Source organism: Fomitopsis serialis (genome assembly GCF_022376445.1).
Source record: "Fomitopsis serialis strain Sig1Antser10 chromosome Unknown B0H18scaffold_39, whole genome shotgun sequence".
Classification (NCBI taxonomy): domain Eukaryota; kingdom Fungi; phylum Basidiomycota; class Agaricomycetes; order Polyporales; family Fomitopsidaceae; genus Fomitopsis; species Fomitopsis serialis.
Genome location: NW_025954999.1, coordinates 188528 through 199551, shown reverse-complemented (window position 1 = coordinate 199551; position 11024 = coordinate 188528). Strand labels below are relative to the sequence as shown.

At 51.8% G+C, this 11024-nt stretch overlaps 4 protein-coding genes across 4 annotated transcripts; 1 reads left to right on the top strand and 3 right to left on the bottom strand.

Moving 5' to 3' along the window:
- Nucleotides 1–912: 912 nt before the first annotated feature.
- Nucleotides 913–1831, bottom strand: B0H18DRAFT_1011162 (transcription initiation factor IID TAF10 subunit). The gene is made up of 4 exons (XM_048028974.1): nt 1524–1831; nt 1352–1416; nt 1156–1291; nt 913–1096 (listed from the first exon to the last, which is right to left on the bottom strand). The coding sequence occupies exons 1-4, from the start codon at nt 1743–1745 to the stop codon at nt 1004–1006; spliced, it is 516 nt and encodes a 171-aa protein (XP_047892707.1). The 5' UTR covers nt 1746–1831; the 3' UTR covers nt 913–1003.
- A 362-nt stretch (nt 1832–2193) lies between these two features.
- On the bottom strand, nt 2194–4967 carry B0H18DRAFT_1011158 (uncharacterized protein). Its single transcript, XM_048028973.1, has 13 exons — nt 4692–4967; nt 4480–4638; nt 4061–4430; nt 3894–4005; nt 3782–3835; nt 3537–3717; nt 3389–3479; nt 3218–3324; nt 2957–3161; nt 2745–2886; nt 2524–2684; nt 2440–2453; nt 2194–2386 (listed from the first exon to the last, which is right to left on the bottom strand). Exons 1-13 carry the CDS (start codon nt 4823–4825, stop codon nt 2350–2352), a joined length of 1767 nt encoding a protein of 588 aa, XP_047892706.1. The 5' UTR covers nt 4826–4967; the 3' UTR covers nt 2194–2349.
- Nucleotides 4968–5142: 175 nt separating this feature from the next.
- On the top strand, nt 5143–6706 carry B0H18DRAFT_1119792 (uncharacterized protein; the record flags this gene model as incomplete). The annotated part of the gene is made up of 4 exons (XM_048033988.1): nt 5143–5436; nt 5490–5654; nt 5712–6156; nt 6210–6706. 4 exons carry the CDS (start codon nt 5143–5145, stop codon nt 6704–6706), a joined length of 1401 nt encoding a protein of 466 aa, XP_047892705.1.
- A 1847-nt stretch (nt 6707–8553) lies between these two features.
- On the bottom strand, nt 8554–11012 carry B0H18DRAFT_1119791 (uncharacterized protein; the record flags this gene model as incomplete). Its single annotated transcript, XM_048033987.1, has 13 exons — nt 8554–8590; nt 8648–8661; nt 8720–8877; nt 8936–9083; nt 9149–9353; nt 9408–9514; nt 9571–9661; nt 9719–9899; nt 9960–10013; nt 10083–10194; nt 10245–10614; nt 10667–10825; nt 10879–11012. 13 exons carry the CDS (start codon nt 11010–11012, stop codon nt 8554–8556), a joined length of 1770 nt encoding a protein of 589 aa, XP_047892704.1.
- Nucleotides 11013–11024: the final 12 nt, after the last annotated feature.

Below are 11024 nucleotides of genomic sequence, written 5' to 3'. Positions count from 1 at the left end.
CATGAGCTGTCCCACACTTCGAAGCGAGGATCCGACCGACGATGAACTTCAATGGCTCCCGCAGTCAACAGCAACCACCATAGTATTCCCTGTACTGAGTCCAAGAAGTAAGATCCGCTGTGCGTGCAGTCAAATCAATTGAATACAAGGAACGACATTACCTGGGAAGGGGACGCCCTGCATCGCAGCGTTACAGTCCAGGGGCAGAGCGCTTCGCAATACACGTAGGGACGTCTTGTGTGACGTGCCCGATCCAGATCAACATTGAGTTACGAGTGAAAGGTTGATCGTCGCATCAATCAACGCAGCATTTGTGGTCTGGGGTAGCCGCAAGGCCGCGGGGCGTCTGACCGCAGCCTCAAGCTCGGACAGGAATTGCGCTGGCGTGCTCGTTCGCCTAGCAGGGAATGTGTCACTTGGGCCCGCAAAAATCGTAGATGTCTCGCTGAATTCCCTGGCCATCGGATGGTTCTTGAAGCACGGTTTTCGAGGGCTGCGTGGATCATGGGACCAAGTGTTGCATTCCTGAGTAGAGCTCTCTCGTGAAATGCGGCTCGCGATCGCAGACATGACGTCTCCAAGCAGGACGGCGCTCGACAGGTGAAACGATCTGCGTGAGGAAACGACGAGTCAGGTACACCGAAGTCGGATACCGGCCCCCTTGCTCTCAAACCTAAAACATTGGCGAGCTTCAGCACTGTGTCCATGACATTGAGGAAAGTCTCACATGGCAATACATGTAAAGATACTGTGTCCGCCTGCACCGACCTTGTTCTTGCTACGTGCAAGAATGCCACCGCCCGTCAGCTCGTGCGACAGTGTCTCAGCAGTCACTGGTCAGTATTCTTGTCTTGCATACCGAGCACGATATGGCTAACGTGGATCGAGGCTGAAGATATCCGTCTTTCGCTCCGTAGTGTCATTGTCATATGTCATTGCATAGCGAAAGATCGAGCCATATTAGTACACATCATACAGACCAGTCCGCACCTTGGCGTCTACATTACAAATAATACTCGGGCTTGCGAGAAGTTATGCCATACTCAGTCAGAGCCGCACTGAGATCCTCCATCATGAGTGTGGTCTTCGTCTTGTCCTAGCAGAATTCCGAATGAGGACAACACGTGAGGTTTAGTCTTAGGGGAAGAGACGTACCCTCGCTGACGCAGGGCCAGTCGGCTGAGCGCGAGCCCTACCACCTACCGCGTTGGCACGTATACGGGCGTGTTGATACGCGTCTGCGGCGATATCAGACACGAACTTCTGTGCAGCGAGGGACAGAAGACGTTTCCTGTACCGAGTTATATCGCGTGTAAGACAGTGAGTTATCGCATATGCATTGGAGACTCACAGTCGAACATCCTCGCATTCAAACCCAACCCGCTGAAGATAGTAGTCCGTGACCTCGTTCGGGACCTGTAAGTGAGGCCGTCAGTTCCTCTGCAGACAGCGGACTCCTCTTCTATGCAGCTATGAGGCAGCATCCAGACGCGCTTGGACCAAAGGCGGTAGCCGAGACATACCAAGGGCTCATAATCGTCCAGCATGAGAAGAAACTCAGCCAACGTCCTGTCCTTCCGTGCCTCCTCGGCAGTTTGGCGCGATGATTGCGCAGTTGCCTGTGCTGGCGCAGATGTACTCGCGACTTGGGACGGGTCTGGCGTAGATTGTTGCGCTGGAGGGTGCGCCGGGAGAGGAGGATAGTAGCCCTGGCTTTGTGACGAGGTGGCATATGGTGTAGTCATAATTTCTTGCAATATTGATTTGACTCTTTGTCCCGTGTGTACGGATGGTTGAGAAGTGGAAGATGATGAGTGTCGTGGCTCGGAAGTGGCACTGTGGCGACTCTGTGGCGACCGACAGTGAGACACCTCGTGCACTTCCATAGAAGGCAACTCATGATGTTCACGCTGGTACATTCGCGATTTCTGAGTAGGTACTTACAGCCTGGCGTTGTGACGAAGTAACATTCGAATGGGAAGTATAGCTAGCTCCTCGAAGGGAGGTAATAGCGCTGCTCCATTGTTCATTGTTCCCCGTTATTCTAGAACTGCGCAAGTACATAGTAAGTAAGTAACGTACCACTCACTCACTGCCATCTCACTGGCACTTGCCAGCCTGAGTCACGGCGGTGCTGCGTCACATAGTACACGTTAGGCACCCCCGGCCGCGTCAGCGGTGCCATTGAACCACGCCGCTTGCGATACCCTAAGTTCCGGGACGCTGAACAATGGACAAATATTATCTCGTCTAAGCTCTCCTCTCCTGAGAGGCGTACTTGTGACATGTGATTTCAAGCGGGAAGTTCGTATACACACAAAGTAACACAATCGGCAACTGCCCGCACCTCTACTGCTCATTGTCGTAGACAATCGTCGCGGGCGTCCTAGGTAGCATGTTTCAGCGAACAAATAATTTTCTCAAAATGGGAAAACACACTGGTGCTGCACACCCTGTTCAGCCGAAAAGTCAATATAAAGGCATTTATGGCTCGTCTGAACGAGTGGAGGAGCTGATACGTACATTCTCCAACCAGGTGATCTGAGCCTTCATCTCCGTCAAACCCAGAAGAAGGATCACATTGTAGTTTTGTGACCAGTACGGCCCAATGGAGCCATCATTCTTCTTCTGCCATGAGCTTATAGCCGGGACGGCCTTGATCGTGCACAACGTAGAGAACATATCTAGCGGCAATCGGGAGTTCGCGTCAGCCTAGGAGCAAGCGACTTGGTACACGGACTCGCCTGGTTCTTCGTCTTTCCACTCAGGGTTCGCCTTATCTCCTCGGTAGGATATCACGTCAGCCGAGATGGTATGTTTGTCGAGTCTATTCGAGTAAGACGCGAACGGGAAGCTGAACTCAGTAGTTTCGGTAACCGAAATACCCTGACAATGTTAGATCGTATCAATGAATTCTATTCGGCCGAAAGGTCAATGATGTAAGTGCTATTCTCACCTTCCGCGTCAGGATGGCAAAGGCAGACGGAACGACCAACGATCCGTTTGGGAACGTGTATGCAAGGTGCCTGCGTCTGAAATGGTCTGATTTTGAAGGCTGGTACCAAGCCTCATACAAGGATCCATATGTGTGTCTGGCTACTCTCGCACGAACGCGATGGTCGAGGTAGAACCACAACGCGCCTTCTGCCACGGCTTTCGAGCTATTGTGCGTTGAACAACGATGCCGGCGATGTCATTCAACGATGGAAAGACTCACGTTTGACCTTCCGGGGAGAACATTCGCAATCCCTTCCTGCTTGTATGCGTCCTCAACTCGGCGCGGAGGAATGGGCTTGTGGCAAATCCTCCGACAAGTAATATCGTCTAAGAGGTTGAGAGCAATCAGTTTTGAACTGATAACGGTCGAGCAAAAACAATAACAACTAACAACTAGGCGGGCATTGACACCGGAAACCTGTGCGTCGATGGCTGATTTGATGGCGTCGACGGAGGGTTTGAAAAGCGATGTCATTTCCGACCTGAAGATCAGCAAACGCATCAGACCCTGCTCAAGACATAAGTGCACACCCACGTACCCGGATAGAGACAGAACACCACGTCGTATATTGTATCTCTCGTCAGTGTCACGCGGACCTCCAAATTTGATGTATGATGCGGTGGAGGAATCTCTGAAGGTTGGCTTGGTCATGCTATCGAAGTTTGCCATCATCGCGTCGACATCATCGGTCGTCGAGAATCGAGATAATCTGAGTTTCTCTACAGGGGATAGATGTGCGTATGTATGAGCCGAGGTGTGGAACGGAGGCATCATCTGAACTACCTCTCAGCAGCTCCTCAGCTCGACGGTTAATCATCGTCGAGCCCTGAATGAGACCTTGTCACGGCGGGGTGAGCCCGCATATAGATGTGGTCCGGTCAGATGGGTAACGCACATTCGGGGACAACACTTTCCTCCACGGTGATTGGCTGATCACCCAGAACACGATATGTGCTCAGGTCTATGGTACCGCCGCCGCAATCGACTATTGTCACGTAATTGTTTTTCTATAACGTGCGGTACTTCAGGAATGTGAGCAAGAATTATAGCTGGGGAACTTGCCTTGATGACGTCGTCGCCGAGACCAGTCGCAATACAGAATTGGAGACTTGCTTCTCCCTCCGTCACAAACTGAAGCCTTGAAGCACCCTCAACACTGTCAGGTACCAGCCCGGCGAGGATGGCTGCACGCCTCATGTTGTTCTGTTGCGGACCTAACCACCCATTGGGGTGGCTAAGGACAAAATCGATAGGAATGTTCGAGGTTAAGATCTGTTTCCCTATGGGATTGGTCTCAGATATGAAGTCTTTTGCACACTGAAATACGTAGGCCAGGAAATCCGCCAGTATATTGATGACAGGCTTGTTCACGTCGATCGGGGGCAGGACTGCACCCGGAAGAATAGACGGGGGACGAAGGTAGAGCTTGAACCTAGTGCGCTCAATGACTGCAGGAGTTATGCACGTGAGTGAGTGCATACCACTTGACGTCGTTCCACTCTTGCGTGTACGCCTCTTCCTTGGTGCTTTGGAGCGTCGCTTCCGCTCCTGCAGCGCGGAGCTGATCGTGTTGGTCGTAGTACAGGACGGAGGGTATCTTTACATCCCTTGATTTATTTTCACCCTCTTGTCCCGGAAATCTGGGCACAGCTGAGGATAAGTCTGACGGTATACACAACCACATAGTACGCACCGTGTCACACTCAAGACCTTCGGGATCTCGCCGGGATCCAAGACACAGTAGGCGACACCACTATACGTCGTGCCGATGTCAATGGAGATGACAAGTTTGCGGCTACTGCCCCGGTAGGGATCAAGCTGAACCATGCTGAAAGGCCGCTAGGATGGTTCGCGGTTCTCTGACCGATTATAAACACGACTATCTCCCTGGCATGTGTTCCCAACACGAGGTAGGGGCGTGCGCGGCCGTTCCCACAGCTGACACTGACAGCAGATACTTAAGAATGCCAGAAAACGACAGAGAAGCATGAGCAGCAAACTCTATTCATAACATCGTGTCGGCCGCATGTCGATGCCTCACCGGTCACCGGTCACCACTGGCATGCCATATATGTAACTGTTTATAAGTTTCGCTGAGAGCTAATCGCCTCACTGGCCGGCACCGCACTACGCGTACACTCATCATGGAGGGCTTCAGAAGCATCGCGTCGCATATTACCAACAAGATGGGGCTTACTGACAGCGGTGAGACCTCCGCACCCGACCCGGCGACTGCTGCTGGTGAAGATCTGTCCAAGTCCATGGGCGATCCAGAGCCATCTCCTGACGTTCTACAAGGACGAAACCAGGGTGAACCGCGTTCGCCCCGCATCGACAGAGAGTCATCGGGTCACGATGCAAGACGAGGGGAATCACCGCGAAGGATGGCGACAGCCCGCCCAACAGTGGCTGGCGATGCAAGCTCGAGGCCGAAGGAGGTTAGTGGTGTTCTGGCAAGTGCGCTCTTGGTACATGCTGACGGCGCACCTAGGACCGGCACACCTCCACGATCCAACGGATGGATAGAGAGATCGCTAAGCTCAAGCGAGACCTGGAAATGATGACGCGACATGTCAGTCATTGGCACAATGAAACCATGCGTTGCCAATCGGAGATAAACACGTCCCGCACCAACTTGGAGCTTGCTCAGAGGGAGGTGAGTCCGTTCTTGCAAGGAGATGGGAACATCTGAATGACGCTGCCGTCGACCCAGATCAGCAAAGCGAGCAAGCACACAGAGACTCTGGTCAAGGAGAACACCCAGCTGGGGGAGCTGCTCGAGACTCGCCGACAAGAGCTGCAGGACGCCCAGCGCTTCATGGGTACGGAAGACACGTTCGCGGAGAGCGAGGTTGTTCAGGAGGTTCACGGCCTGAACACGGAGATCTTCAACTTGGCACGTTCGATGGCAGATGGAGCCGTGCCTGTCCAAAACAAGGATATGAAGCGCGCCGCATCGGAAGAGATCATACACGCCTTGGGGCGTCCTTTTGTCTCCGTGCTCGAATCCACAGATCCACAGGGAGACACCATCCTTCTCGAGATCGCCATCCAAGCTGCCGCTACAAGATTTCTTGCGTGGATCATCTCCACATGGACGAGAAAGGCTGAAAGCGACAGCGTTTTGTCATCAATATACGAGAGGATCCGAAGATCCGGTAAGTGCACCTCGACTTCGATGCAGCTGCTATCGTATACTGAAGACCACCAGAAAATCAGAGCGTTGCAGGCCAATGGCGTGCTTTGACCCGAAAGTTCGCACAGGCTGAACAAGTCAGCGCACGGCAGCAGGAAGACAGCTACAGACAGAAGCTGGTCACGTTGCTACAACATGTTGCGGCACTGTCACGCATGCGTACCCCTTCGGAAAGGGATCCGCGAGAACTCGTACAGATCCTGGTCAGCAAAGCCTTCAAGATCCGCCACCTCATTGGTGAGGCCATGAAAAGCAGCGAATACGAGATTCTGCTTAAGCAACCAGGAGCAGCATTCGTGGCGGAAGATATGAAGGACGTGTATTGCCCGAGAGGTAAAGGGAAACGCACGGGGTTATCCGTCTTGTATTGTGCATCATTGGGGCTTCGACGGGTCGAGAAGGTCGAGGGGGGCTTGCGATCGACCACGCTTGTCAAGCCGGACGTAGGCCTCCAAACTCTAGTGGAGGATCTGGGTTTGGCGGACGGCGGCGATGTGAAGATGTCAGGCTAGAAAGCGCCTTCACATTATGACAAACGCGCAATATTTCTGGTCAATCGCAATCATGATGATACGTCGATAGTCTTTGCGATGAGACTTGTCTACGAACCTTACACGCAACACTTTCAAGTTGACGATAGTATTGGATACGATATAGTTGTTGGTACAGAACTTCTTCCACGTCACGGTGCTGGGCTAGGAAGAGATCGTATCTCATCAGCGCTTCATTGTTGACAGTAGATGGAGTCAGTTTTGGACCAGAAAGCGTTAAATGTCCGAGCCCTCGATCCCTAGACCTGCTCTAGGATACAAGGATTCAAACGGGATTGTATGCACAGGAACGACGGTAAGACTCACCTCTTCCGGACGCCCCGTCAGTCCAAGAGACGCACTTCATGTTCACGTTTAGCACCAGTCGCCGTCCAATACAATCACACATCATCCTACCATCCGAACTACGCCTTCATCTGCATCATCACGAAGAGCTTGATAGAATCGTAGTTCTGCTCCCAAAAGGGCCCTTCAAGTTCCGGCCCATCGCACTTGCGCTCTGCGAAGGTTGAGCCCATCCACAGACAGTATTGATGTACATGCTCAGAAGATTTGTCAAGCCCACGGACCCAACACGGACTCGGAGTACTGGTGCAGTCTGAGATCTGAGCGCTGAGCGCTGAGCAGTCGAGTCTGCCACTGAGTGATGTCGACCGTGGCGTGACAGTACGCGTCTGTGACAGCGCGCAGCCGCGTGACCTCCGTCGTGCGGCTCGCCGTTCGTACGATCCTCCTCCTCCTGGGTGGAAGCATCCCCACCCAGCAGACTAGCAACATTGACGTACCGGTGGGCGCACAGTACAGGCTCTTTGTCGACGTCCTGCTCGGTAAGTATGTGGAAGTTGTGGACAAATCAGAAATCACTGATTGAGAGTCCTCAGAAGCCACTTAAATCGACTCCCGCGGTCCACGCTACTTGCTATGCAGTATCCCGTATCTTTGCAGGTATGTGCGTATCGTGTGCTCTTAACGCGATGCTATACACTAAGTCCATACGAGGGCACACCGTGACGGCGTAAGCCATCGCCCGCCATCGTCCAGATGCTTTTGCAGGCTAATGTGCTACCGTCGTAAGTTACCAGCGGTGTACTACTCAACGAATGGGTTACTTATCGACAGCATGGTTCAGGGAACCTCCAGGCGAGTACGAAGGAGTCCAGCTCGGTGTTCAGTTCCTCACAAAACAACCCTTGAACATGTCTCTCCTTAAATGCCTACTACTAGAGAAGCGTCGCGACATGGCACTGGATGAGCGTGAGTCATTTCAATGGTCAATGGAAGCAGTGATGCCACCACCTCATCGGGCCACAGACTCGCTCTACGCTCCAAAGTTCGAACGAACTTCGGGTAGGCGCTGTTTCGGTAAGTACGTCGCAAGGCTGTATATTTGCACTCGCAGGGGCTTCCAGCCTCATAGCTTTATGGGCGACCTGCGGAGCCCTATGCGGCGGTATGAGTAATCTTCCGGTCGAAGAAGAATGGAAGGGAACAAGTATGCGATGATGTTAGACGGCAATATCAATGGTCTCAGATCCTTGCCCGCGTACTACGTACCAAGTTGCAATGTATGGCATTCGCTTGTAACTTGCATACTAGTGATGGACTCTTGTAGAAACTTGGTAGTCGCGGACATGCGGGTACAAAAATGTGTGTGATACACTGTAGAAACACATCGGAGACGGTCACCAAGGTAGCAAGAAGATCGAGACAACAGCGCTCATCGTACAAAGTCCTAGCCTCTGAGTCGCTGATAGGCAGCACTGATTTATGCTATGCGCATGATATGACCATGGTTGGCAATCTGATGTCTACTGTTCCTCGTCGTATATGATGTTCGCAGGGGTCCTATGTAGATCATATTGGATCAGTACAAAGAGAATTGCTGTGACTCGGAAGGCTCACCTTTGCTTCACGCCCTGTTCGGTGAATGACAACTAAGCACATGACACAAATAACACGAATCTTGACACATACGTTCTCCACCCATGCAATTTGCGCCTTCATCTCCGTCAGACCGAGGAGCAGGATGACTTCGAATTCTGTCGACCAGTATGGTCCTTTGGCACCACTATGCCTCTTCCATGAATCGAACGCAGGAGTGGCCGTGATTCTGCACAGCGTATAGAACTCATCTGGTGATCAGGTATTCCTTTTAGAGAGAATCGTGGCTGAGGAATCTTGAGAGCATACCCGGTTCATCATCCATCCATTGAGGATCGGTTTGATCGCCTCTGTAGGCAGTGACATCGGCCGAGATACTAGTGCCATGGCGAGAAATCTTGCGCTGATATGTCACCAAAGGGTAGCTGAATTCTCTTTCCTCTGTGACTGATGTTCCCTAAAGGAATATGTGCGTTCGTCAATGTATCCGTCTTGGCACACAATGATACATGCTGCGCTCACCTTCCGTGTCAAAATAGCGAAGGCTGATGGGATGCAGATTCGACCGTCCACGCGCATATATCTCAGATGTTGGCGTCTGAAGTGCTCCGGCAACAAAGGATTATACTGTCGTACACATCCTGTGCCATACGTGTGCCTAGCAACTCTTGCGCGAACGGAATGGTTGAGGTAAAACCATAGGGCACCTTCGGCGACGGCCTTGGAACTGTCAGGTGCATGAATGCTAATTCTAGCAGTAGTGATGAACACGAAGGCCTACGTTTGGCCTTCGGGGGTGAACATCTGCAATCCCTTGTTGTTCATGTGACTGTGTAATTCAGAGCGCAAGAAAGGACTGGTGGCGAACCCGCCGACGAGCAATATCGTCTACATGGAGAGAAGTCAGGCAACAGCTGGGTATGATCGTAAGAAAGACAACTGACAGCGAAGCGGGAATCTACTCCAACCAAGTGAGTGTCAATGGCCGACTTGATCGCGTCAATGGACGGTGTGAAGAGTGACGTCATTTCAAACCTGAGAAACAGGACGTGAACACAAACATCTCGTCAACATCATTTGTTATCCACGTACCCTGAAAGAGATAAAACACCACGCCGTATGTTGACCTCCTCATCAGTGTCCCTCTGCCCTCCGAACCTGACGTAAGATGTGTCAGAAGGATTTCTGAAGGTCGGCTTCGTCGTATTTTCGAAGTTTGTCAACATCACTTCTATGTCTCCGGAGGTTGAGAAGCGAGATAGTCTGAGCTTGCCTACCACGTCATCACATATGAGCAGATATAGTCATGCTGACAAAAGTATCTTTGACGTACTTCTCAACAACTCTTCCGCTCGACGATCAATCATTGTCGAGCCCTGGATGAGGCCTTGATTACGTCGCATTGAGGCGAGTCAGCATCATATGCAAAACAATAAGCCACTGGCAGGGCACCCACACTTGGGAACGACACTCTCTACCACAGCAATGGGCTGACTGTTGAGAACACGATATGTACTCAGGTCTATGGTACCTCCACCGCAATCTACTATCGTCACATAGTGATCTTTCTACAAAGTGTTAGTCAGGACACGAAGTTGTTACAGAAACGGGAGCTCACCTCCATGACATCGTCCCCTAGACCCGTCATGATACAGAACTGGAGGCTTGCCTCCCCTTCGGTGACAAACTGAAGCCTCGCAGCACCTTCATCGTCGTCAGATACTAGCTCGGCCAGGATAGCTGCACGCCTCATGCTGCTTTGTTGAGGGCCCGACCACCCGTTGGGGTGACTAAGGACGAAATCAATAGGGGTCTTGGACTCCAAAATCTGTCTACCAATTGGATTGGTCTCGGAGATAAAGTCTTTAGTGCATTGCAAGACATAGGTAAGAAAATCTGCCAAGATCTCGACAGCGGATTTGTTCACGCTAATGGGTGGTAGGACTGCACCCGGAAGAATTGACGGAGGACGAAGGTGGAGCTTGAACCTAGAAGGGTTGGTAATTATAACCATGGTGCATGGTGTAAATGAAGGCATACCATTTGACGCAATGCCACTCCTGCGCATATGCCTCGTCCTCAGTGCTTTGTAGTGTTGCTTCTGCTCCGACAGCGCAGAGCTGGCCTTGCTGGTCGTAATAAAGGACGGAAGGTATCTTCACATCCCTTGATTTATTTTCACCTTCTTGTCCCGGAAAGCTGAGCAGGGTATAATCAGTTTGGCGTATGAAAGGACAGCTGCGTACACGCACCGCGTGACACTCAATACTTGGGGTATCTCGCCAGGGTCCAAGACGCAATAGGCCGCACCACTGTACGTGGTGCCAATGTCAATAGCAATGACGAGTTTACGGCTGCTGCCGTTGTAGGGATCCGGTTGAAGCATGCTGTCTAGATA

Excerpts from the sequence above, each read along its gene's own strand:
- B0H18DRAFT_1011162 (XM_048028974.1), bottom strand. The coding sequence starts at position 1,745 with ATGACTACACCATATGCCACCTCGTCACAAAGCCAGGGCTACTATCCT. Across the intron at positions 1,417-1,523 it reads TGGACGATTATGAGCCCTTG|GTCCCGAACGAGGTCACGGA; the intron begins GTATGTCTCGGC and ends CCTCACTTACAG. Across the intron at positions 1,097-1,155 it reads CTGGCCCTGCGTCAGCGAGG|GACAAGACGAAGACCACACT; the intron begins GTACGTCTCTTC and ends GAATTCTGCTAG.
- B0H18DRAFT_1011158 (XM_048028973.1), bottom strand. The coding sequence starts at position 4,825 with ATGGTTCAGCTTGATCCCTACCGGGGCAGTAGCCGCAAACTTGTCATC. Across the intron at positions 4,639-4,691 it reads AAGGTCTTGAGTGTGACACG|ATTTCCGGGACAAGAGGGTG; the intron begins GTGCGTACTATG and ends AGCTGTGCCCAG. Across the intron at positions 2,887-2,956 it reads TTGCCATCCTGACGCGGAAG|GGTATTTCGGTTACCGAAAC; the intron begins GTGAGAATAGCA and ends TAACATTGTCAG.